The 26079-nt window shown below is 46.4% G+C and overlaps 2 protein-coding genes and 1 long non-coding RNA gene across 3 annotated transcripts in view; 1 reads left to right on the forward strand and 2 right to left on the reverse strand.

Annotated features, from left to right (window-relative positions):
- plcb3 (phospholipase C, beta 3 (phosphatidylinositol-specific)) overlaps nt 1-19816 on the forward strand; it is a 33339-nt gene extending 13523 nt beyond the window's left edge. The window contains exons 3-33 of the mRNA XM_060035804.1: nt 1302-1451; nt 2025-2104; nt 2235-2288; nt 2545-2617; nt 3104-3204; nt 3741-3907; nt 4410-4556; nt 5690-5847; nt 6763-6845; nt 7274-7358; nt 7648-7798; nt 8190-8291; nt 8437-8510; nt 8728-8824; nt 9072-9156; nt 9431-9555; nt 9966-10120; nt 10542-10703; nt 11052-11151; nt 11449-11553; nt 12024-12118; nt 12766-12904; nt 13411-13446; nt 13916-14025; nt 14180-14289; nt 15155-15314; nt 16195-16271; nt 16495-16584; nt 16769-16826; nt 17057-17143; nt 17527-19816. Coding sequence (XP_059891787.1) covers nt 1347-1451; nt 2025-2104; nt 2235-2288; nt 2545-2617; nt 3104-3204; nt 3741-3907; nt 4410-4556; nt 5690-5847; nt 6763-6845; nt 7274-7358; nt 7648-7798; nt 8190-8291; nt 8437-8510; nt 8728-8824; nt 9072-9156; nt 9431-9555; nt 9966-10120; nt 10542-10703; nt 11052-11151; nt 11449-11553; nt 12024-12118; nt 12766-12904; nt 13411-13446; nt 13916-14025; nt 14180-14289; nt 15155-15314; nt 16195-16271; nt 16495-16584; nt 16769-16826; nt 17057-17143; nt 17527-17841 — 3486 coding nt within the window. The 5' untranslated portion in view covers nt 1302-1346 and the 3' untranslated portion in view covers nt 17842-19816. The remainder of the gene's footprint in view (nt 1-1301; nt 1452-2024; nt 2105-2234; nt 2289-2544; nt 2618-3103; nt 3205-3740; nt 3908-4409; nt 4557-5689; nt 5848-6762; nt 6846-7273; nt 7359-7647; nt 7799-8189; nt 8292-8436; nt 8511-8727; nt 8825-9071; nt 9157-9430; nt 9556-9965; nt 10121-10541; nt 10704-11051; nt 11152-11448; nt 11554-12023; nt 12119-12765; nt 12905-13410; nt 13447-13915; nt 14026-14179; nt 14290-15154; nt 15315-16194; nt 16272-16494; nt 16585-16768; nt 16827-17056; nt 17144-17526) is intronic.
- The window catches only part of LOC132475965 (uncharacterized), a 121395-nt gene that overhangs the window by 48685 nt on the left and 46631 nt on the right, over nt 1-26079 (reverse strand). The gene's annotated exons all lie outside the window — the stretch shown is intronic.
- Nucleotides 20897-21605, reverse strand: LOC132445694 (apolipoprotein L6-like). Its single transcript, XM_060035809.1, is given in 3 exon segments — nt 20897-21210; nt 21213-21293; nt 21296-21605. Coding segments are annotated over 3 exon segments (678 nt in total). The 5' UTR covers nt 21579-21605.

The following is a 26079-nucleotide window of genomic DNA, read 5'->3' on the forward strand; positions in this document are numbered from 1 at the left end:
TTCTTGTGTCTGCGTGTGTACAGTGTATCTCCGCATATAAAGGCATAGGTTGCAGTAAAGGGCCAGTGAGGCCAGATGGGGAGAGTTAACGTGTGCTAACTTACACAAGCACACAGGAACTTCCAAGGGGTGGTGGCTTATTGGGCTGTAAAATAAATCTAACTCACACACACACACACACACACACACACACACACACACACACACACACACACACACACACACACACACACACACACACACACACACACACACACACACACACACACACGGTATCCGTTTAATTAGTCATAATCTCATGTCCTGGCTAACATTGCGGAGGAACATGAATTGATGAAGAATGCCTATTGTTAAACTCCCAGGGTAAAGCTTCCATCTATCCATGCTGTGAAGTATACATGTGTTTAATTAAAGTGTGTGTGTGTGTGTGAAGTACAACAACCTCTTTATTTGAAATGCAGATCTTTCAGTCATTGTGAACCCAGTATCTGAATCTCTGCTGTAAGGGAGCAGTTGAACCTTAAAAACTTACATGCACACACTACAGTATGTTCAAAGCACAATTCACCATAGGAAAAGATTTTTGAAATAATAATAAAATAAATAAACATTAACTATATGCTGCCATTTAAATATTGACTTAGCTTTTTTTTATGTCTGAGTTAGGTTTTGGACGATTTTACACTGTTGATTGACAATAGACGTTTCTTAAGACATATGGCTAAAAAAGAAGCTACAGTTATGGTCTCTTAGCAACAGACGCTGTTGACGAGGTGGACTGACAGGACAAGGAAGTGAGCGTTGAGAGTTCACGGGGTGTCTGGAGGCTTGTCGGACCAGCTGGTCATGTTCATAGCCAATACACTGTAGAACACAAACTTGTCCTTCCACTAGATGTCAGATGCTATCTTATCACCAGAGATAGCAGTTTGCAGCTGCTAGTGTAATGATACTTTGACCCCTCCATGAACATAAAAAACTAACATGTTTTCTCATATACAAATATTATTATTGGTGATATAGCTGTTAGTTATTAATTCACTATTAATAATTGTGTTGGTATGTGATTATTAATAATGTTAATTCTTAATCTAATAAAATATAAATATTCTAGATTATCTTTCAAAGTTCTCAGACAATCTTTCCCAGGCATATTTTTTTGTTTTTTTGCCTTTTCCTTTTTACGTTTTATAAAACTGTGTGTGTGTGTGTGTGTGTGTGTGTGTGTGTGTGTGTGTGTGTGTGTGTGTGTGTGTGTGTGTGTGTGTGTGTGTGTGTGTGTGTGTGTGTGTGTGTCTCAGGACCAACGAGTGCGTGAGGTGCTGGGCATTGGCAAGGTCGAAGACATGACGATGATGACATCGAAGCTGGTCACGATCGTCCACGGCAACGACCTGGTCAACGTCTCCTTCCTAAACTTCCAGGCCGTGGAACATGAGACCGTCGCCAAGGTAACCTGCAATAGGGGAGCCTATGATCTCCCAGCATGCTCAGCCGCTCTTTGTCACCACAGAGACACGCACGCATCCACAGACAGACAGAGAGACACACACACACAATCAATCACGCTCACACTCTCTCATTCATAATCTCACGCACATTCTTTGTCTTTCATTCCGTCTTTCTGTCTTTCATTCCTTCTCTGTCTTTCTTTCCCCTCAGGGTGTATACCGAACAACATATTACCTTAATTTTACGATGTTGACACTGTGCGTGTGTGCATGCGTTAAGGTCGTAGCGGCGCAGCTGTTTTCTGTGGCCCTGTTTGTTTTGTGATCTCGGGCAGTCGGCTTAAGTGCCGCACTCCGTACCTTCCTCCTCCTCCTCCTCCCACTCCTCTCCTCTATCCCTACTCCACCTCCACCATCGCCTTCCAAGTGTGTTTAGATAGTTGAGGATTACAGCCAATCAAAGTCCCTGTTTGTTGTGCTGTATAAACTTCCTCGTGCCTCTTTCCACTTGGCTGTACTAATTGTGTGGGTGTGTGTGTGTGTGTGTGTGTGTGTCTGTCTGTGTGTGTTTAGATATGGACGGAGGAGCTCTTTAAGTTGGCTACAAACATACTTTCCCAGAATGCATCGCGGAACACCTTCCTTCGCAAAGCGTAAGCGATTTCTTAAGTAAATAGATTATTTGAGAATATTAATAGACACACAAATGTGAGATGATAATCGTCAGAGACAATGCGACTACAGCCAATGAGCTCTCTCGCTCTTTCTCTCTGTTTTCCTTAGGTACACAAAGTTAACTCTGCAGATGAATCAGGAGGGGAAACTCCCAGTGAAGCAGTAAGAGACACACACACTTCACCCCTATGTCCCCATCGGATGCCATTTCTTAAAAGTGGTTAAACATACTTAATCATTTCAGCCTTTCAGTAGAAGTCAACGTACGTTTCTCCTCAAGCAGCGGAGGAGAAAACCTTCAGAATTGCTGTTTTGGTTCCACATTGTGTTGGAGCTAGCTTGCGCGTGTGAGCTGGCACAAAAGAGCGCCACGCAGGCTTGCCCTTGCTCCAACGGTTGTTTTGCTTGGCTCTTTCAGCATCCTGAAGATGTTCTCAGACAAACGGCGAGTAGAGATGGCGCTGGAGCAGTGCGGCCTCGCCACCAACAAGGTAACGACGGCTGCTCAATGTGTTTTATCCTGTACATTTGATCTTTGCTTCCGATATGGAGAGTGTGCTTTGGTGTTCTTGGCATCACTTGTGCTGGGTTTTGGCGCCCCCTGTGGTGGGTTTAGGGAACTTGCAAGTTCCAGCTGAATTCCAATCGGGAGCTGTATTCAAATAATTGCCCTGGTTAGGTTTCTGAAGGAACATTTAGCTTAACATGGATTGCTACTTATTTTGCATACGCATATAGGAGCAGGTAGAGGTTAAGACGTCTAATATTGCTACAAGTAGTCAAGCTATTTATCCAAGCTCTGTGGTTTTTTGAACAAACAGATGAAGCGGAATGAAACAAGCAGAACGGGTCTGTTTAGTTTTGAATTAAACGTTTTGTTTTGGCAGTACTATTGTCTCACACATTCTCTTCTTTTCTTCTTGCTCTCCTCTTCTTTCTCTGTTCTCTCTCTCCCTCCCCCTGTCCCTCTGCCTCAGACGGAGGGCATCAAGGTAGAAGACTTCACCTGGGAGGCCTTCCAGAGGTTTCTCGACAGCCTGTCCCTGCGACCTGAGATACAGAGCATCTTCGAGGACATGTAAAAGCATATGCACTCACTCACTCACATTGTTTTTGTTGTATGTAGCTTTTTATTTCTTAATAGTAAGGGCCGTTGAATATAATGATTAAATTACATTAGTTTATTTAACGAAAAAAAAAATAGAATTTCTGTCCGATTTGACTGGTGAAAGAGTGCATATTGTGACCCCTAGTGTTCAGCTTGTGTAAAGTCACCCTGATTCCTGGAATGAATGAGAATAAACCTTTTTAACAAAGAACATTATGCACGAGTTAAATAAAGAAAGACGATTCCCGGTTCATCTTCTGTAATTTACACCCCTCCCTCCCTCTCATCTCCTCCCCCCTCTCACCCCCTTTCCTCTCCTCTCCCCCCTCTCCTCTCCTACCCCCCCTCCTCTCCTCTCCTCCTCTCCTCTCCTCTCCTCTCCTCCTCTCCTCTCCTTCCTCCTCTCCTCTCCTCCTCTCCTCTCCTCCTCTCCTCTCCTCTCCTCCCCCCCTCTCCTCTCCTCCTCTCCCCCCCTCCTCTCCTCCCCCCTCCTCCCCCCTGTCCAGCGGCTCTAAGAGGAAGCCCTTTATCTCTCTTGACCAGCTGATGGACTTCATCAACCAGCTGCAGCGGGACTCGCGCCTCAACGAGGTCCTCTACCCCCCCCTGAAGCGGGAGCAGATCCGCCAGATCATGGAGAAGTACGAGAGCAACGCCAGCCAGCTGGAGAGAGGTGGGTTAGTGTGTGTGTGGGGAGGTTATTGTGGGTGGATGTGTGTGTGTTGTTGTTTTTGTCTTGCCAAAAGAAGAGTTTAATTGGTGAGCATGAAGAAGGGGTTCCTCAATGTTAACTCGTAGCCGTCAGCTGCACAGCTGCAGGGCTGTGGCTTCTGTAATAAGTGGTCTCCAACCTGCGGGTCGGGACCCAACATTGGGTGGCCCGATTTACATATATCATGGCCGTGGTAGCGCTAAATATCCGACGTCATATGTTTAGAGGTTTGAAAGGGCCTCTGTGCCCAATTAAAAATAAATAAAAAAAAATAATCACGTGGTGGGTCCCAATTCACTTTGATACCTCATTGATTCATTCATAAACACAGACGAAGTTGTGGTTGCATGAAATTTAAATTTTTCATGCGTTATTGGCCAAAGGAGGTTGAGAACATGACGTTGGTGAAAGAATGCTTTTCTCCCTGTTCCACACCTCATTACCATGCGCTCCCTCTCTCCAGACCAGATCAGCCTGCTGGCGTTCACGCGCTACCTGGACGGCGAGGAGAACACCATCGTCCCCCCAGAGAGGCTGGACCTGATCGACGACATGAACCAGCCCCTGGCTCACTACTTCATCAACTCCTCCCACAACACCTACCTCGCAAGTAAATCACACCCCCCCACAACGCACACCGCGCAAGTAACTCACACCCTCCCACAACGCACACCGCGCAAGTAACTCACACCCTCCCACAACGCACACCGCGCAAGAAACTCACACCCTCCCACAACGCACACCGCGCAAGAAACTCACACCCTCCCACAACGCACACCGCGCAAGTAACTCACACCCTCCCACAACGCCTACTGCACAAGTAACTTACAGCCAACCACAACACCTACCGCGCAAGTAACTTACACCCTCCCACAACAACCGTTAACTAAGCCCCTCCCACTGCACACCGCACAGGTATTTAAGACCCTCCCACAATACCAATGTTTCTGGTAACTAAGCCCCTCCCACTGGACTCTCGCACGTAACTAAGACCCTCCCACAACACCTACCTCGCAGGTAAGTAAGCCCTGCCCACTGCACAACACGCGCAACTAAGACCCTCTCCCAACACCTACGCCAGCGGTAACTAAGCCTCGGCCATTGCACAACTCACAGGTAACTAAGCCCCGCCCACTGCACAACTCATAGTTAACAAGCTCCTGCCACAATACATGTCACAGGTAACTAACGTACCTCAAAGGTAACTAAGCTCACAGTAATGTACAACATAAACGGAGACCAGATCAGTAATTGCCAACATGTGGTCTTAAGTGCAGAGATTCACTGACCCTCTTGAAGCGTTTCAGGCCTTTATTCTCTTTTCTCTCTCGCTCTCTCTCACTCTCTCTCACTCTCTCTTTGTATCTTTCCAGCCACCTCTTTTCTTTATAGCGTGCGCGACATGGCGCCCTGTTTCATATGCTGTTTTCTTTATTTGATCTGTGTTTTTATCTGTTTATTTTGACAGCTTGGGGTCCTACAGCTATCTACTCCTGCACACATCTAGCTGTGTGTTGTCCCCGTCTTATCTTTAATGTGTATTTATGATCTGTTGTTCATGAGTCCTTAATGGTCTGTCTCTCTTTATTTTCTCCTCTCTTGTTATCTCTCTATCCCTCCTCTCATTCTCTCCTCCTCCCGCTTCTCTCTTGCCCCCCCCCCCCCCCCCCCCCCCCGTCTCTCCTCCCTCTCTCTGCGGCTTTCCCTCTCCCCCCCGCCCCCCCCCCCCTCACCCCCCTCCAGTGGGTCAGCTGACGGGCCCCTCCTCGGTGGAGATGTACCGGCAGGTGCTGCTGACGGGCTGCCGCTGCATCGAGCTGGACTGCTGGAAGGGCCGGCCCCAGGACGAGGAGCCCTACATCACCCACGGCTTCACCATGACCACCGAGATCCCCTTCAAGGTGATGTGATTGGCCGACCGGGTCACAAGCGGGGGGGGGGGGGGGTGGGGAGCAGTGTTGCCTGATTGGGCCAGATTTCCTGCCCAATCTGGCAACACGGGTGGGTGGGGCTTGTCTTTGGGAGCGGGATTTGAATGCTAAGGAGTGTAAGGCCCAATCCCATTTCTACCCCTTACCCCTTCCCCTTACCCATCCCCCTTGTTTTGAAGGGGTAAGGGGAAGGGGTAAGGGGTAGAAATGGGATTGGGCCTTACAGTGATAGTTGGATGGGGTTTTGGTTAAGATGGAGGAAGCAGGCGTTACCTTAAAGGTCCAGTGTGTATAATGTAGTAGCAGCTAGCAGCGTGGTTGCTAACACTGGCATGTATTCCCGTAAAACAAATAAAGCAACATGACTCGCATCACTTATAGTCGCACCAAGGTCACTTTTTGACAGGTCTAGCCTGCAACTAAATCAGTTTAACCAATCACAATCGGGTATGTTTGCATTGGTCACCATGGTCCCAGTATGTGTTATAGGGCATGGAAGAGGAGGACGGCCTATTTTTATAGACCATAGTGGTAGACCTATGATTACCGCCATCTGCTATAGTTATTCATCATATCCTCATTCGTCTCGGTAGCAGTCTGTGCTACAAGTAAAGTTTCTCTGTAAAAAGGACAGCTTACTTTGAGTAATCGTGCCGGGAAACGACCTAAAAAAAACATGTCTAGATAGCACTAAATTCTGCCCACGTACCTTCAAAAAACATGTTTCTGTATCGACTATGAGCACCTTTAGGAATGCAGTGTCTGCTAAATGACGAAATTACAATAAAGAAATTATAAACTTTAGGTTTTAGGAAAGAATTTCATCCACTTTACAAATTCCTAACTTCTCTCTCTCTCTGTCTCCCTGTCGGTCTGTGTTTGAAGGAGGTGATTGAGGCCATCGCAGAGAGTGCTTTCAAGACCTCAACGTACCCTCTCATCCTCTCCTTCGAAAACCACGTGGACTCGTGAGAATTGCAGATTCGTACAAACACACGGGGCAGGATAGACTAGTCACTAGACACACACACACACACACACACACACAGACACACAGATACACAGATACACAGACACACACACACACACACACACACACACACACACAGACACACAGATACACAGACACACAGACACACACACACACACACACATAGGGTCAGGATAGACTAGCGACTAGGGTGTTCGACTCCCAGCAGAAAGGAACTGGGTTCGATCCCCAATGTCGACAGTCTAGCCTGTAGGAGCGAGATGAGCCCTACCTGCCTCTGAGTATAATTGATCTCATGTCACTGTAAGTTTACTACTACTCTTAAGAACGTGGGCAGAGTAGAGAGACAAAGGCTGCTACAGCGTGCAATGTGTTCTTTACACATCCCTCTGTCGTTCTCTTCAGGGCCAAGCAGCAAGCCAAGATGGCCGAGTACTGCAGGACCATCTTTGGCGATGCCTTGCTCATTGACCCCCTGGAGAAATACCCGGTAAGCTTGCAATCAAATATTTGCAAAAGACCACCGGGACGACACCTCTTCATCGTCCTCCATCTCGACCACCTCCACCTCCCCCTCCTACTCCACCCCTCCGCCTCCCCCTCCTACTCCACCCCTCCGCCTCCCCCTCCTACTCCTCCCCTCCCCCTCCTACTCCATCTCCTCCCCTCCCCCTCCTACTCCATCTCCTCTGCCTCCCCCTCCTCCGTCTCCACTACCTCTCCCTCCACCTCCCTCACCCGATGTTGTCTCACCCCGTTGTCTCATCCCCCCCCCCCAGCTGCTCCCGGGCCTGGCCCTGCCCACCCCCCAGGAGTTGATGGGGAAGATCCTGATCAAGAACAAGAAGAAGCACCAGCACCCCCACCGGCCCTCCAGCGGGGGCAGCATCCGCCGCCGGGAGCTGGACGGGCAGTCCCCACCCAACCACGGTGTGTGGAGCTACACACGCACGCACGCGCACACACGCGCGCGCACACACACACACACACACACACACACACACACACACACACACACACACACACACACACACACACACACACACACACACACACACACACACACACTTAATGCTAAACACATATACTTAATGCTAAATACACACACACACACACTTAATGCTAAATACACACACAATGGACACTAAATACACACACACAATGAACACTCAATGCAAACACAATGAACACTAAATACACACACAAGATAATGGAAAAGGGAGAGATGGAGCAAATTCGTGTTTTCAGATTGTGGCGGTTTTAAGCGTTAGGATTTTTCAGACAATTTTACATTTTGTCCTTTTTTTCTGTCTGTATCCAGACTGTCCTTTGATGGACAGCGATGGGGCCCAGCTCTTGTCTAATGGAGAAGAGAAGCTGGCTGAGGGGATGGTCAAGGAATCGGAACCCCGCAAGTCTATTGGTGGGTTCATCGGTCCGCAAATCTAGCATTAGTTTAAAAGATTGACAACGATCTGTGTGTCAGTCTGTTTATGCTGTTTAGTAATATTTAGTAATTCCTCCCTGTGTATGTCACTAGCTTGTGTTGTCTTTCTGTGATCCACCAGGAGGCGAGGGTGAGAGTGATGAAGAGGAGGAGGAAGACACCTTACCCGAGCTGAAGAAACCCAACTCTGACGAGGTGAGAGACCTTAAGCTCACCGTCCGAACGAACCAACGAACATACTGAATGACGGCTCGATTTAATGAAGAAATATGTTTTTGGTAAAAATTGATCTCTTTTTATCTCTCTCTCTTTCTCGATCTTTCCGTCTCTCCTTTTCCCCTCTGTCTTTTTCGTGCACCTATGCATCATTACCTCCCCCTTTCTCTCCCTCTCTCCGCCCTCTATCTACCAGGGTACGGCCAGCAGTGAAGTGAACGCTACAGAGGAGATGTCCACGCTGGTGAACTACATAGAACCCGTCAAGTTCAAGAGCTTTGAGGTCGCCACCAGTAAGTGTGTGTTTGTGTGAAAGTTACTCATTCATTCGTTTGCTCTTCACGAAGATGTGTGTGTGTGTGTGTGTGTGTGTGTGTGTGTGTGTGTGTGTGTGTGTGTGTGTGTGTGTGTGTGTGTGTGTGTGTGTGTGTGTGTGTGTGTGTGTGTGTGTGTGTGTGTGGCAGTTCATGGAATAGTTCACGCCTATGCTGACTAACTTCTCTTTTTATCGTACTGTTTCGTTCTGTTCTTTTTCTCCAGAGAGGAAGAAGTTTTTTGAAATGTCGTCGTTTGTGGAGACCAAAGGCATGGACACACTTAAGAGTGCGCCCATCGAGTTTGTCGAGTATCCTTTCATCCTAACTTACGTATTCAAAGCGTTATCATTCATCCTAACCATCAGGTGTTGCCCTTGACATTATTTAGCATTCATGCTAGCAAAAGTCGGGTTGGACAAGCATGACAATGTCAGCATAACCGGATAGTTAAGACCACCTTTGATGACCTGTAGTTTGCATTTACATTTATCTCAGACGCTAAAGGAAGAAACCCTTTCACCACCGTTTCTCGCCACCATGTGTGCGTCCCAACAGTTGGCCCTTGACAGCGTTGGCCCCCAGGTACAACAAGAACCAGCTGAGCAGGATCTACCCCAAAGGCACCCGGGTGGACAGCTCCAACTACAACCCTCAGCTCTTCTGGAACATGGGCTGCCAGATGGTGGCGCTCAACTTCCAGACCCTGGGTGGGTTAGCTGGCCAACATGCACACGCTCTCGCTCTGTCTCTAGCTCTCTCTTTCCCTCTCTCTATCTCTGCCCTGACCTCAAGGTCAAAAATCTCAAGTGCAATGCTTTTGCGGTTTCTTAACATCATTCTAAAAAAAAAGAAAAGGATACATTTTTAATTAGATATACCGGTACTTATTTTATATGAATGAGTCTCTGTGGTCTCAAATTAATTTAAGACTAGAAGACTTCTACTTTAAGACTTGATTTTCTATGTGTCTCTCCCTCTCTCTCTCTCTCTCTCTGTCTCTGTCTCTCTCTCTCTCTCTCTCTCTCTCTCTCTCTCTGTCTCTGTCTCTGTCTCTGTCTCTCTGTGTCTGTGTCTCTCTCTCTGTGTCTGTGTCTCTCTCTCGCTCTCTCGTTCTCAGACCTGCCCATGCAGCTCAACATGGGCGTGTTTGAGTACAACGGTCGCACCGGCTACCTGCTGAAGCCAGAGTTCATGAGGCGAACCGACAAGCACTTTGACCCCTTCACCGAGAACATCGTGGACGGGATCGTGGCCAACACCGTCACGCTCAGGGTGGGTGTTTCACGTGTCTAAGGACACCACACCTTATTGTTGTGTTTTTACACCCTTTTGAAATTTCACGTGCCGGAATTTGATTCGTAAATGTTGCATGTTGACGGACAACTGCTGATACAGGTGGGTCTTAATCCGTACAACATTTAAGGGAACATTCTTGTTGGGGCTTTGAATAGTCAGGTCAGGGTGGGCAAAGCCCAGCTGAAAGGTTCTTGGTACGATTCCCAATATGGACATGCTTATATCTGTGGGTTATCCTGGAAGAAGATGCCCCCTAACCTCTTCCTGCCCCTTAAAGATGCATACTTGAATCCACCAAGGTCCACTAAGTAGTAAAATTTTTTTAAATAAATCTATACATGCATACATACATATATACACACACATGTATATACTAACCAACAACCATGGTTTGCAGGTGATCTCCGGACAGTTTCTGACCGACAAGAAAGTGGGCGTGTACGTGGAAGTGGACATATTTGGGCTTCCTGCCGACACAAAGAGGAAGTACAGAACAAAGACGTCCAATGGGAACTCTCTGGATCCGGTGTGGGACGATGAAATGGCTGGTTTCAACAAGGTAACTTCAGAAGACGAAGGTGCCCCGAGGTACCAGGGAAATGCTGAGAGACCGTGACAGATTGTTTGGAAATGTTGTTGTTCTTCTGTGGACCGCCACTATTTACCACAGCTTGTTCTGAGGGAGGGAGGGAGGGAGGGAGAGAGAGAGAGAGAGAGAGAGAGAGAGAGGGAGGGGGAGAGAGAGAGAGAGAGAGAGAGAGATAGAGAGGGAGTGGGGGAGGGGGAGGGAGAGGGGGAGCGAGAGAGGAGATCGTGGAGCTAATTGGTCATTGTGTCATAATCTTAGATATTTCTAACAAATCTCTTCCTCTCCCCCTCCCTTCCTCTCCCCCTCTCTCCCCCCCAGGTGATCCTCCCTACCCTAGCGTCCCTGAGGATAGCGGTGTTCGAGGAGAACGGGAAGTTCATCGGCCACCGCATCCTCCCAGTGTCGGCCATCAGACCGGGTCAGTACACCGACGCACACACACACACGGGTCGCGCACACACACTCACCCACTGGTCGCGCACACACACTCACCCACGGGTCGTACGCACGGACCCGTTAGCATGTTGGACAGAGCATGACGTACGTACAACATACGAGACTGATTCGAGCAACCTTTGGGTTGTATCTTCATTGTCGAATGCGGTAGCTTTGGACGAAAGTGTAAGCTGAAAAAAACGAAACGATGTTATATAGCCTAACGTGTTAGCTCATGCGCTAACTAAGAGGTGGACCTCCACACATGCATGGGCTGCAGGCTACCACTACATCAACCTGAAGAACGAGCTGAACCAGCCGCTGCTGCTGCCCTCCCTGCTGGTCAAGACCGAGGCCCAGGACTACATCCCAAACGAACACCAGGGTGAGGGAACTACAACGCCCACAATGCAGCTGACACTGCCCCAAAGGGCTTGTGTACAACATCCCTCCTCTATGTCCGCTACTGTACTGCTAGTCCTACAAGCCATAGTAATTATAGAGAGTGTTTGCTGTTTGCAAAATACATATTTTCCTTTTTTCACAGTGAGCCGTCCATATGTTAGACGTGATAGAATGTGTTAGGCGGGATGGTGGTGGTAAATTAATTCAGAGTCAAATTTAAACTATAATTCAGCATAACCAAAATTAAATTGATCTAACGCTGCATAACTTAACTTCACGTTTCCGTTGTTTCAGTACATTATATTTTCCCTCCAACTCGACAATAAAAAAGGCTTACGTTATTAATTGTGTGTGTGTTCGTCCGTGTGTGTGTGTGTGTGTGTGTGTGTGTGTGTGTGTGTGTGTTCGTTCATGTCTCTCTCTCTGTGTGTGTGTGTGTGTGTGTATCAGAGTATGCAGAGGCCCTCACCAACCCCATCAAGCACGTCAGCCTGCTGGACCAGAGGGAGAGCCAGCTGGCCGTGCTGATGGAGGAGAACAGCGAGGTGAAGTTCACTCACTCACTCACTCAGTCACACTCACTCACTCACTCACTCACTCACTCACTCACTCACTCACTCACTCACTCACTCACTCACTCACTCACTCACTCACACACACGTTAGTGAGCTCAGTAGCTGGAGGCCGTGGTCCATCCCGCAGCCAGAGAAGAGGAGTCCGTGTTGCCAGGGTGTCGGCTCTTCACACCTTCAGCGGCCACGCAGCCCCCAGCGCTGGAGTGGTGAGAAGGCCTCGGGTTAGAAAGAGCCACCCTGGTTTCAAGTCAGGTCGGCTCTCATTAGTCTGGCTCTTATCACAGCTCCAGTCTCAAAGGACTTCACAGGACACATGAAGCCCCCCCCCCCTAACCCTAGACTTCCAACGACACAGAGACATTTTTCCAAATCCAACGGTCTCATATTCTCTCTCTGTCTGTCTGTCTGTCTGTCTGTCTGTCTGTCTGTCTGTCTGTCTGTCTGTCTGTCTGTCTGTCTGTCTGTCTGTCTGTCTGTCTGTCTGTCTGTCTGTCTGTCTGTCTGTCTGTCTCTCTCTCTCTCTATTTGTCTGTCTCTGTCTCTCTCTATTTGTCTGTCTCTGTCTCTCTCTGTGTGTGTGTGTGTGTGTGTGTGTGTGTGTGTGTGTGTGTCTGTAGCTCGCCCCGGAGCAGCCTGAGGTACACGAGTCAGAGAAGGAGAGCGAGGCGGCCCCGGGTCGGCTCCCCTCCCCCCTCCACAACCTCCCCCCCGCCGTGGGGGAGGAGCCGTTCGACAGCATCCCCAGTCCCGGACCAGGTACACACACACACACACACACACACCTAGACACGCTCACACACTCACAGTGCACACGGACACACTCCCCCTCCTCACACACCGCACTCAGTGAAGTAAGACAGACGGACGGACTCACAGACCGAGCCTAAGCTGAAGTCAGGATGGACTGAAAGATAAACAATGAGCACCAGATGGATTAAACACAAAACCTGCATCGACCAATGCCGGTTTTATGTTTAGATGGGGTCTCCTTAGGGGTTGAAAAAACCCGTTGAAAATAAGAATCTTTCAAGTTCTTCATCATTCTTTCCGTGATATCAGAGATGTACCATTAAAATGTGTGTTTCACTGCTTCTACAGTATCTACGCAATACTTTACTTATAGTTTTTTTTGTTGAGGGTGTATCTCTTGATGACGATACAGCATACTGTTCAATTTGTCATCGTGGCAATGTTCACACATTCATTGTGCATTTCATTCGTGTCTCTTGCATCTTGTGTGTGTGTGTGTGTGTGTGTGTCAGGTCCGAGGGAGGACTTCATAGCCTCTGTTGTAACAGGTAAGGTCATCCACTGCCACCCCTGAGTGTTCTGACTTAGCAGACATGGCTCACCTTACTGTATGTTGTTGTTAGGGTTGAACTTGTGTGTGTGTGTGTGTATAATGTACCATCATGTTGTTGCAATGTGTTCAGCCATTAATCATATTCATCTATGGAATAAGTCATTTAGAACAGGAAATATGCAATCTACAATGTAGGAAAATACTTGAGAATGGAAAACCCAACTCCAGCATGAAATTGTATTGCATTGTGGGAGCGTGGACATAACTGATCCAAACGGGCTGGTGACGACAACACCAACATGTCGACTGCTATTTAGAGGGAGGGAGGTCGGATAGAAGAGCGAGACATCGACGTACGTGTACGTATGGGCCATAAAGGGAGGAACTAAGCGGACGGGACGCGCTGTTGTGTGTGTGTGTGTGTGTGTGTGTGTGTGTGTGTGTGTGTGTGTGTGTGTGTTTAGAGGTGCTAGTGCAGCCCACCGAGGAGCTGAGACAGCAGAAGGGCTACGTGAAGACGCTGAAGAAGCAGAGCAAAGACCTGAAGGACCTGCACAAGAAACACCTCAAGAAGGTACCGTCGCCTGCCTCCCTGGGTCACAGTCCCGGGCGGGAGCATGTGTGGCATTTATTTATTTCTGGTTACCTTCTTTTTTTTTTTAAATGGTTAATAAATAAAGAATAGAATTGCTTTTAACGTGTGTGTGTGTGTGCGTGTGCGTGTGCAGGTGTGGACCCTGAGCAAGGAGCAGAAGAGCAAGTGCAGCCAGCTCCACTCGGACAACATGAGGAGACGCAGCCAGATAGAGAAGAAACTGAACCACAGCATCAAGAAGAAGTGAGGAAGGGTGGGGAGGCGGGGGGGGGGGGGGGGGCAGATAGAGTAGAACCTGACCGGGGATGAGGGTTTAACGGGAGAGACTGAGAGGCAGAGGGAGGGGGAAGAGATTAAGTGAAGTGGGATGTTTGCGCTTAGAGAACAGGGAGGTGAGGGAAGGTGAGGGAAGATGGAGGGATGAGGGGAGGGAGGGGGGCGAAAAAGGAGGGAGGCAGATGGAGGGATGTATGGTAAATAACAACCAAAATGTCTTCAATCTACATGCTACCGCCATCACATATGGATTCATTTTTCTGCGTGTTGTGTGTGTGTGTCTGTGTTTGTCTATTTCTGTGTGTGTGTTACTCTTTTTGTGCCTCTGTGTGTCTGTCTCTGTGTCTCTGTCTGTCTCTGTGTGTGTGTCTCTGTGTGTGTGTGTCGATCTGTGTGTGTGTGTGTGTGTGTGTGTTTGTCTCTCTGTGTGTGTGTGTGTGTGTTTATCTGTGTGTGTGTCGGTCTCTGTCTGTGTTTGTCTGTCTCTGTGTGTGTCGGTCTCTGTCTGTGTGTGTGTCTGTCTCTGTGTGTGTCGGTCTCTGTCTGTGTGTGTGTCTGTCTCTGTGTGTGTCTGTCTCTGTGTCGGTCTCTGTGTGTGTGTGTGTGTGTGTGTCTGTCTCTGTGTGTGTCGGTCTCTGTCTGTCTCTGTGTGTGTCTGTCTCTGTGTGTGTCTGTCTCTGTGTCGGTCTCTGTGTGTGTGTGTGTGTGTGTGTCGGTCTGTGTGTGTGTGTCTGTCTCTGTGTGTGTCTGTCTCTGTCCGTCTGTGTGTGTGTGTGTGTCTCTCTGTGTGTGTGTGGGTCTGTGTGTGTGCGTGGTACCTCGTGGGGTCCAGTGAGTCCCCGGACCCGGCCCAGAAGCAGCTGAGGAGTCTGGAGCAGGAGCTGCAGCAGCAGACGGTGCAGCTCAGGGAGTGGCAGATGAAGGCCCTGCTGGAGCTGCGGCGCGAGCAGCACGCCCTGGAGAGCGAGAGGAAGCACACACACCTCCAGGAGGTCAGTGGCGCTGGGGGCCGGGGGGGGGGGGGCATTGAGATGTATAAAGTAAAAATCGTCAGATTAATGGACGATACGTGTCGGGGGGGGATCAAGCCATCCAAACCATGTCTCCCTGCGACACTAAAACAAATTAACAAATATTTGTCGAGATTTCTAACTTGTAAAGTTTCTGTTGGTGAGCTTGTAGCGTGCAACGGAGCTAAACAACGGAAACATTGTTCACACACGCTTTCGTCTTTTGGCATCGACGTGCAGCGGTCAGAACAGAGGTTTTGGAGAGCATACCTGGAAGCCATATGAGTACTCGATCAGAGAGACCCAAGTGCTCTTGTTTACATTCCTGGTCGGCGCACTCATGCTAAACGCTAATCAGTACAAGGTAGTCCTTTTGACGAATGATATGGGTGCCGGATGTTTTACTGTTTTACTGTTTTACTGATCCCCCAGACCGATAATGTCCTTGAAGGTGGAAAGGAATTGTCCCTAGAAAGGAATTGAGGGGAAATGTTTGGTGAATGCCTGAAGTAAAATCCAAACACCCCAGTTTGAGATTGTCCACACCCGCTATCAAAAGTCGTTTGGTCCCTTACAAACACTGAACTTTATATTTATAGTTGTATTTATTTTTAAGTAAAAATATGTAGGCGTATAGACGCACATTCCACATTTCCTTCATGTGAAATCCACACTAGTTACACTAAAATGGGCGGTTATAAATACAATGCACGCATACACACAATTACGAACATAACCTACAATTACACGCAACTGCCACTCCAAGAGGTTATGGTCCTGAATACAACACACATACAATACACAGAGGGACAGTGGTGAGTCCTAACGAGTGTGTGTGTGCGTGTGTGTGTGCTCCTCCCAGGCCTTCCAGAAGCTGAAGGAGACGGCTCATGAGTGCCAGGCCACCCAGCTCAAGAAGCTCAGGGAGACCTGTGAAAAGTAAAGAAAAATAAAAGCGTGGAAAGATGTGTGAACTAAATACAAGAGCGTGGAAAGATTGATTAAATCAAAAAAATTAAGTTAAATCGTGGGATGTATTAAGTGAAAATAAAAGCATGAAATGGTATATTAAGTATAAATAAAACCACCATAAATATCCACAAATAAAAGTGTTCAGAAAAGATGTATACAAGATGTTTACAAAAAACACTGTCTTCCACAGAGAGAAGAAGGAACTACAGAAGATTCTGGACAGGAAGAGACTCAACAGCATCACTGAAGCCAAGAACCGGGACAAAGACAAGGCCGAAACGTAAACACACACACACACGTACACGTACACATACAAACTATTCACAATAGGCATATCTACTTTTTATTAACATGCTGTTCATGTCTCTCCCTCTCTCTTTTTTCATCTTTATCTCTCTCACACTCTTGGTCTCCATGCATCTCTTTCTCCTTCTTTCTAATTGCCTCCGTCTCTCTCGCTTTAGGGAGCTGAATGAAATCAACAGGAAACATATTCAGGACTCTGTCACCTCGATCCGTGGGGTAACTTAACACACATCAATCATGATGTTTAGTTTTTATCAAAGTCATTACATTGTTTAACTAAACTGGCATGGAATTAATAATGGCACCTTAAAAATTAACTTGTGTCGAGGGGAAGGAAAAGTGTAGTGGTGAATGACATGCATCTATTTCCTCTCTCACCCTCTTTCTCTCCCTCTCTCACCCCCCCCCCCTCTCTGTTTCTACCTGTCTCCACCTCTGTCCTCCAGCTGGAGAAGGCCCAGGCCCATCGGCTGGATAAGCTGGTCCTGAGACAGAGGGAAGTCCTGCAGCACATAGACGAGGAGCAGCCAATAGTGAGCCAGCAATCATTTACCAATTCACTAACTAAGCGTCAATTAATAAATTCACCTGATGGATCAATTGATTACTTTTTTCGTCAGTGTTTCTGAAGCTGTGAGCATCAAATGTCTGTGTTTGGACTTCATAACAGAAAAAATACTAGTCGGCCTATTGACTTCCTTTGCCTCATTTCATAAAAGCATAAAGTTTTATGATATTAGTAGATTGTTTCTGTTCAAATGCCCTGGTGTCAGCCAACAGAACTTTCTGTTTCTCTTCTACCTCCCCTCCCTCCCCCCCTCTCTCCCTCCCTCCCTCCCGTCCTCCCTCCCCCCTCCTCCCCTCTCTCCCCCCTCCCTCACTCCCGCCTCCCTCCCTCCCCCTCCCCTCCCCCCAGCTCCTGTGCCGTCTACAGCGGGAGCTGGAGGCAGAGGTGGAGCGTTTACCTGACGAGATCCGCCAGTACCTGCAGGCGGAGCTAAAGAGCAAGGGCCTCCGTAGCGACGCTCTCTTCTCGCCGCTGACCAATAACGGCAGCCCCAGCTCGGGGTCCGCCCGCTCCTCCAACTGCTCCACCCCCAACTCCCCCCCCTCCACGCCCAACTGCAGCATGTGGTACCAAAGCCTGGACAATAGCACCACCTCATTGGCCGACTCCATCTCGGAGTGCACCAGTCACTGCAAATCTGAGGGCGGGATGTCTTTCAGTTAATGTTTTAAAAGAAAATCTATTTACCAAAATGCACATGCTCAACAGGGGTCTATATTGATAATAATAATGATGAACTTTACTGATAGGGTGTATTTACTTTTTATGATTTTATTATTTTCTGTCACTTACTTTTCTGTCTTTGGTTGTCGTTGTTTTTATTGAGAGGATGTTTAGTCGGGCATCATGTTAGACTACTCTTTGCGAGTCTTAAACGTTCCTACCTAAGGACCCCTCCCGAAGACTGCCTATAATTAGGCCTACTTAGTTTTAATTTTTTTATATTTAATTTTTTTAATTGTATGTTTTTATTATATTATTTCTTTCGCCCCAAACCTGAGTTTGAAGCACACCTCTCTGTCTCTCTCTTACACACAAACACGCACACGCACACAAACACACAAACACAAATGCTTTTTAATTATACAAAGCCTTAAAATTTAAGGAGAGCCTAACTGGACAGCTGGACCCGTCTATTTGTAGATTATGGTATTATTATAATTTCAGTTCTAGGAAGGGAAAATATCTGCTTATATCGATTTAAAACGTTTTAGATATTATTTTTTGTTAAGTATAAATGCTTTTACTGCAACTGCGCCAGTGGGCCACCAAGGGGCGGTGTAGTACAAATCTTCTTTTCAAAACCTCACCCACACTAATAACAAGCACTATTTAAGAGAGAAACGGAGGTTTGCCTATTTTTTTTTCCTTCAAACTGGCATGTGTGTGTGTGTGTGTGTGTGTGTGTGTGTGCTTCTCCTTGGCTACGACCCCTGCACAAACCAAAGCTGACAAACGCAAATTATATGTTTAGTTTTGACCACTAATTGTTCATTTTATAAGTATTTTGTTTATAATTTATTTTTCAAATTATTTTACCCTACCCCAAAGTCTGGCTTTCTATGGTGTGTGTGTGTGTGTGTGTGTGTGTGTGTGTGTGTGTGTGTGTGTGTGTGTGTGTGTGATGGCCAGAGACAAACGCTGCTTCCTGTAAAGCTTTTAGATTTAATTTAGCTTTTCTTTAATGTTCTATTTTTAAGCTCCAAGACTGTAAATATTCTCAAACTACTATGTTGGACTTTTTGGGTTTTGTTCATAAGGGGGAAGGATAATAATTTATGTGTCTCGATCCTGAGTTTAAAAAGTTTCATGTGAATATTTTTTTTATTTTACTACTGACCACAAGTGCTCAAGAGAGATGGAGAGTGTGAGGTGTATGGACGATACGGGATGGACGACCAATTATGGAAGGGGGGGAATTGTTCCTCTCTTTTCTCTACAAGCACTAGCTGTCTGTCTGACTGATTCCCCGCCCTGTGCTTGTAGACCACCTTCATCAGTCATTTTGTCAAGTGGTATTTCCTTATTCTCTTTTTTATTTTTTTCATCATTGTAACAAGCTACTGTCATTAAGTACTCCATTTTGGAGAGGCCTGCCTCTTCATGCCTCTCATCATTACCCATAATCCCTCACGGCCCATACAATCACTTTGATTAGGTTCGGTCATCGCCAGTGTAATGGCGGCAGACGCCCATCCTTTATTGTCGATTTCAAACACATTTTAGGATTGCTTTTTGAGATTCACCCTTTTCCATAAGAAACGTGGAGAAAATATATTGAAGGTAAAACCCCTTCTGTACTTAGCCTGGGATTTAATCAAGAATGGCCCAAAAAAATAGACCCAATGCTAATTCAAAATCGAACCGTTTTCCATGCTAGCCAGTTAAAAAACAGACCCGATTGAAACTGCACGGACATTTGTGAGTGTACACATATTTTCACGTCCATAATTTAAATAATTAAACTGTTTCTTGTTTATGTCATTCCTCATGTTCCATATCGATACGACCAAGCTGAAATAAGTTTAATTTGTTGCAGTGGATTTTCATTGTCCGATGCACTTGGTAGTCTCATTCTGAGGCCCACCTCAACCGGATGACAAAGCTGTCAATAAATACGTACTTTTTCCCCACCGTCTTTTCTTTCCATTTTTTGTTATTTAATATACCACATCTGTCTTTCAACAACGGCTATATGTTCATGTTAATGCACTTTTCTCGTCCTTGCTTTTATCGCAATGTATTTTGGGTCTGACTATGGGGTTTCTGAATGCTAGAAACATTTTGTTAAATGTAGTTACAATAGATGTCCCCAATGTCTACTCTTCAATTGAGCTTGATATAATATATCACATAGTCTAGCCTATGACCTCAGACAGTTTGACAGTCTGAAACTATCCCACTCAAACCAGAGTTTAGTTTGACCTCGGATAAGGCATTTTCTCAAATGTACTATCAAATGGTATGAGTTCCACTTTCTACAGAACCCACATGGTTAGGGAAAAAAGTTATGCTAATTTGGACAATTTACATCAAAAGAAAGAAAACCAGAAAATATCAGCCAAAAACAGATGGGGCCTTTTAGGTTAGCGATGTCATCGTGTTCTGATTTGTGTTTCTGAGTTTGATTTAGTTTGCAGTATATTTGACAAATTCGAAATCGACTTAGATTGTGGAGAAATCCAAAACTGCTTCTGAAGAACATCTTTCCCACTCTCTTAATTCGGACCCACTCTCTTAAAGCCGTCCTTCGGAGGAGACGTAAAACCGAGGTCCTGACTCATTGAGGTCATAAAAGATCCTAGGGCACTTATCGCAAAGAGTAGGGGTTTCCCCGGTGTCCTGCCCCAACCAGGCTCATTCAATCTGGCCCCCTAATCATCCTCCTGTATAATTGGATGACTCATTATTTCCCTCACTCTCCACCTCAAGCTGGTGTGTGGTGAGCGTTCTGGTGCAGATTGGCTGCCGTGCATCACCCAAGTGGGTGCTACATACTGGTGGTGGTTTGTGAGGTCCCCCCTTCACTGTAAAGCATCTTTGAGTGTCTAGAAAAGTGCTATATAAATTCAATCCATTATTATTATTGTTGTTAATTTCTGCCTGCCAGTGCCCACAGAGTCATGAATTCTTGTCCAACAGTCCACTTCTGAAGTTCAGAAGTTCATCAGAGCCCTGGCTCTGATGAACTCGACTTAGGTTGCTCTGATGAACTGGCTCAGACTTCACTTTGTTCCCCTCTGGCCAAATTTCTGCTCTCTTTGCAGATGGTGAAGATGTCAAAACCAATGAAGAAGACATACAACCCAATACTAGCAGCAACCTTGGTGGCGGCCAAGGTTCACTTTGCTGCTTGTGATGCTATTCGTGAAATTCTTGCAGCCTTTCTAGCTTTAAAAATCATACGAACACTGAAGCCAATTCCACCAACTGCAGAAACAACTCTCGCGGCTCCTTCAGCAGTATCCCAATGATCCCCTCCTAATATCTCTCCCCTCTGGTTGATGACCTCATCCAGGCACCTCTGGACTTCACATCCTGCATGAAGCTCTGAAGGCCTTCACAGGCTTTCTTCTGCTGTACTTCATTGACTACCATCTCTGTTACTGTGGTGTCGCGGAGGCTGCTCCACTGGTAGCCTCCAGACCAAACCCTCCGATGGTCAAAGCCAGAGACCCCCCGACTGTCACCGGGGCTAGAAGCAGACCTACAAGGGTCATGACCCCACCAACGGCCCCGACCTATCTCCCAGCCACACTAGAGATCTCAGAGCCCTTCTTCATCCTGTCCAGCTGGACGGCACAGCCCTCGGTGTCATCAAGGAACTGGAGCATTCTGGGATGACACTCGCTGAACTGTTCGACAAAGCCAGACACTGACTCCACCTGGAACAAGAACATCAGTCTGAAGTCCTTGTCCTTCCTGGACAAAGTGGATCAGATATGATTAAAACATGTATGATTAATTCTGTCCTTTGACCATCTTGCTTTGACAAGCAAGTCAGCGAATTGATATTAACTTCCACAACAAACCCAACCCTGATTTTGCTCCCCCCTCAGCAGACCACCTGGTCTGGTCTTATCTGAATGCCTTATCAGGGTGTGCTTCAGTAGTGTGTCTGTAATGAACTATTGTCTATCTCAATCGATTTGGCCGATCTGCACCTCAATTACCAGGTAATACCTACAGATTATCTCAATGGTATCTATGTATGTTTCTATCAAAGACGGCCATGTTGTGTAGGCTGGGCTGGAAGAAGACCTCAACATCTCTTGAACCGCATGAGGAGAGGACAGACCAGCCGTGCAGCTGAGATAATGTCCTCCACGCTCTCTAGGCTGATCCCCAGGGACAGCTAAACCACCTCTCCTCCGTCTGTGAACACCTGCAGAGAAGTTACAGCCAGCTTCTTCATAGCATCCAGGAAGTTGGTGAGCTCCTCTACTCCTTCCCCAGTGTTCCTCAGCACAGTAGCCAGCTTCTTCGGCTGTTCATCTTTCACGCTTTGGGATTTCCTTCAGTGTAGATAATATGGTTTGTCTCTAGCCTCCAGTCACTTGCTGTCGACTGAAGTTGTGCACTAGTGCATCAACGTACTCAAGTGTCTCCGAGACATACTGCCCCAGAGAGCTTTCTGCTTTATATATCTGGGGAAATAAAGACGGGCAAATTATTCAGTCATTTAGTATCAAAGTTCCAATGTATATGCCAAGGCTGTGCATTGCTGTATGATTCTGTGAGGGACCATGAGGGACGATGCATGGAACTTTATCTTGTACCTTATACAGGCAGTGGAGAGACTTCTCCACAGGGGGGCGCCCATGCTGCTTTAATTAACACCAAGTACTGATGCAGTAGGCGGGCTCATGTGGTGTGATAACTGGAAAGGCTTTAGACATATTTCCGTCTTCCAAATAGTACATTTGTGTTGATATTGTGCTATATGCATTGCAGAGGGAGGTCTGTTGGTATTCAAGCCAACCAGTACTTCTTCATTTTGCTGGTGTGCTTCAGTTCATGTTCTTGAATCTCATTTCAGTTTGTGCTTTAAGAAATACTGGTCATATTGTTGAAAAAAACATGGTTTTGTTTCCTCTGCGTGGATTCCGCCTAAAATACTCGTAAAGATGAAAAACATTTGTTTGGTGGGCCAAAACACTTTCAATTTAGTTTGGGTAACTGGTAGTAAATAATTATCTGAATTCAAAACAATTGTTCCTTTAACAGCACCCCTTTTTGGGGTGCTGTTTTTGGTCTCTGGTGCTCCCACACGCATATAAACCTTGAAAAAAAGTCTGTGCATGGTTTTTTGAGTGAGATATGCATTTCTCAAAGTACCCCGCCTACAGTTACCAAACAAGCGAGTCAGTTTCGGCGCCCCCTCCTACGTAGGAAGGGGGCACAGTTAAAGATGACCTCCCACTCCCCTCCAATCAGAGCATAGCTAAGATTTTGTGGACCAGCGGACGAGCAGCTCAAGCGGGGGGGAACTCGGCGGCAGCCCTGCAGCTCAGCCCCGGGAGTACAATCCCTTTCTCTGCCGGACTGCAGCCGAAGCTTCGGTGGCAGTCCGGAGGGGGAGACATGGATGAGAAAGGATTGTACTCCCGGAGCTGAGCTGCCGGACTGCCGCCGAGCTACCCGCGCCGGATGGCCACCGTCGAAGCCGTCCAGGGCAGTCCGGTAGCTCCGGCGGTGTACTCCGGGAGCTGACCTGCCGCCGAAGCTGGCGGGTCCGGCGGGGGTAGGTCTCGGCGGCAGGTCAGCTCCCGGCATATAATCCCTTATTCCTCCATGTCGCGGTTGATGGAATTCAGAGAGTCAATTCCTCTCAACCATTTCCAAGAAATGTCCCACTACGAGTCTTTACTTGTTGTTGAAGTACCAGTGACGTCTGACGCCCACCCATCTATAATATTATTATTATTATTATATGATATAGATATAGAGCTCCATGAGTCCGCAAACGGCAACAATTCCTTTTCCTCCATGCTCTGGTTCAGTCTGAGAGCTCAATTGGTCAATGGGCAGCAGCTCATTTGCATTAAAGCTACAGACACCAGAAACGGCGCATTCTGAAGGGACTGAAACAGAAGGGAATAGCGGTAGGCAAGATCTTTTTTCCTAAAAGCTATTTCCAGCAAACAGCTTCAAAAACATGTCTTCTGGAACTCAAATACTATGTTTACTTGTTGGGAAAACACCATAATATGTCTCCTTTAAACATTCTCCATCTCTCCAAGCACTTTTTAATGATTGCACTACTGTTAAACTGCTTTTCGTTGTACTGGTTGGCAATGACAATAAAGTTGAATCTGAATCTGATAAGGGTCTTCACTTGAAGGTCAATGGTTTCATGTTTCTCTTTTGGTTTTTCTATTGTAGAAGGTCAGGTTATGGCAGTTCAGTATCGGTTGGTAAAAACTATCTTTTTACATATTTATTTTTAAACTATCGTATGTCAATTGTTCATATTTTGGAGCCCAATTAAGATAAGTTTGAAACTTAGAATAATACAAAAATACCTGTTTGTCCAAGTTATAAATAAAATAATTGAACGAAAAAAACATTTCTGTGGAAATAAGATTTTGTGTCGACTTTGTGTTGATTTGAGTAAGATTAGTTTACCTAAATTAAGTAGTAAATAATTATGTTATAGTTCAAAACAATTGTTTCTTTAAACATTCCTGTCTTCGTAGACAATGCAATATCCTTAAAAGTATGCTACGGGATAAAATTAACTAGAAATAAGATGAGGAGTTACCTTCGTGCATACTTTTTCCTCTGGCTTTCCATTTTAAAGAGCCAGTGACTCCACTGTTTCAGATCAAATTCAACACTGATATTTAAAAAGAGAGATTTATAGGAAGGAGTGGGGCGTGTTATCCCCATGGTGACGACCCACAACAACTTTATGATACTTTTTTACTCCCATCGTTGTGTAACTGTTATGTAAGGGATAATTTATAGAACTCCCCTTCAGAGAAAGGCTTGCTTGCCTTGACTAGTTTTGGTAATTTACTAGTTTTGACTTTTTGAATTGTGGATTGACGAACACAAATTTTTGCTGATTACCTTCCCCGTCTCTGTGACATGTGCAATCGTTTGGCTTAAAGAGGTAAGGCTCATGGTTGTTAGCCCAACTGTTTCCTTCCAGGCAACAACTGATGCCTGCGGGCCGATTCTTGCTAGCCTGGAGCATTAGCATGTCTTTCAACACATAAGAACCATCTGATGGAGCTTATTGTCTGTAAACGGCGCTCTATCACGAGTCACGTTGTGGCCTAGGAACACGCAGTGCTCTAGATATTTGGACGGGGCATGTGGTCTGAGCCCTACAGCCAGCGGCCTTTGCCTGTCATGGTTCCTGGTTCCTTCTCTGTGTTCCTTATTAATTCATCACTGCTTCGTTACTTCCCACCATCTCTCCATCCCTCTTATCCACTCGTCATCTTTCTATCCAGGAAAGAAAGGGGCGAGGGAAAGGTAGAGATGGATGTATAAGTTGGTGTTTAAAACAGTGTTGATGTATCGTAAATCAAGGTATTGTAATTTGGAACACCTTACTAACTTTGTAGCTCAACTTGTAAAGTACTGCATTATAGGACCCCCATTTAACCACATGTGGGATTGTCAAACCAGATGTGTGATCAGGCATGCAATGGACAATCAACCATACGCTGGGTGGATAATCATACTTTAACAAGGTCAAGGTTAGTGCCTTAGTAAAACGCTGTTGAAGAAAGCATCAAGGCAATGGCATATCTCTCTCAGACACATGTGCCACTCACTTGGCCACAGCTGTGTGTGTGTGTGTGTGTGTGTGTGTGTGTGTGTGTGTGTGTGTGTGTGTGTGTGTGTGTGTGTGTGTGTGTGTGTGTGTGTGTGTGTGTGTGTGTGTGTGTGTGTGTGTAGGCAGGTGAGTGTGTGTTTGGCTACAATCCATCAGTGTGTAGTACGTGTGTGTGATACCTTGTTGCATTGATTTGGCACAACTGTGACTTCACTCTTGCTCCCTCTCTTCCACTGTGTCTCTCATTCCAGTAAGTGCACTTCAGACTTCAAGCCTCCTAAGAAAGTTTTTAATAATATTTGTCTTTTCTTAAAATGTTCTATTTAGCCAGGAGGAGAAGTCTGACATTTTACAAGTGAACATTAAGCGCTAGGCTAATTTATACATTATACATCGGAGCCCGGAGCACATGGAGTGCAAATATAGATAGGGTGCTTTTCCTTGGCTCAGTTTGTAGAAAATTCAAAACATTATTTTGCATCTGTTTTGTGCATTGGGCAAAAGGCTTGATCATTCAAGCACACAAACATTCACCTACGGTTCTATCCTAAATCATTAAATCAAGTATCATCACTTAATCAACCACAATATAGTAAAAGTACTAAATC

This window comes from Gadus macrocephalus, chromosome 17 (assembly GCF_031168955.1).
Source record: "Gadus macrocephalus chromosome 17, ASM3116895v1".
Classification (NCBI taxonomy): Eukaryota; Metazoa; Chordata; class Actinopteri; order Gadiformes; family Gadidae; genus Gadus; species Gadus macrocephalus.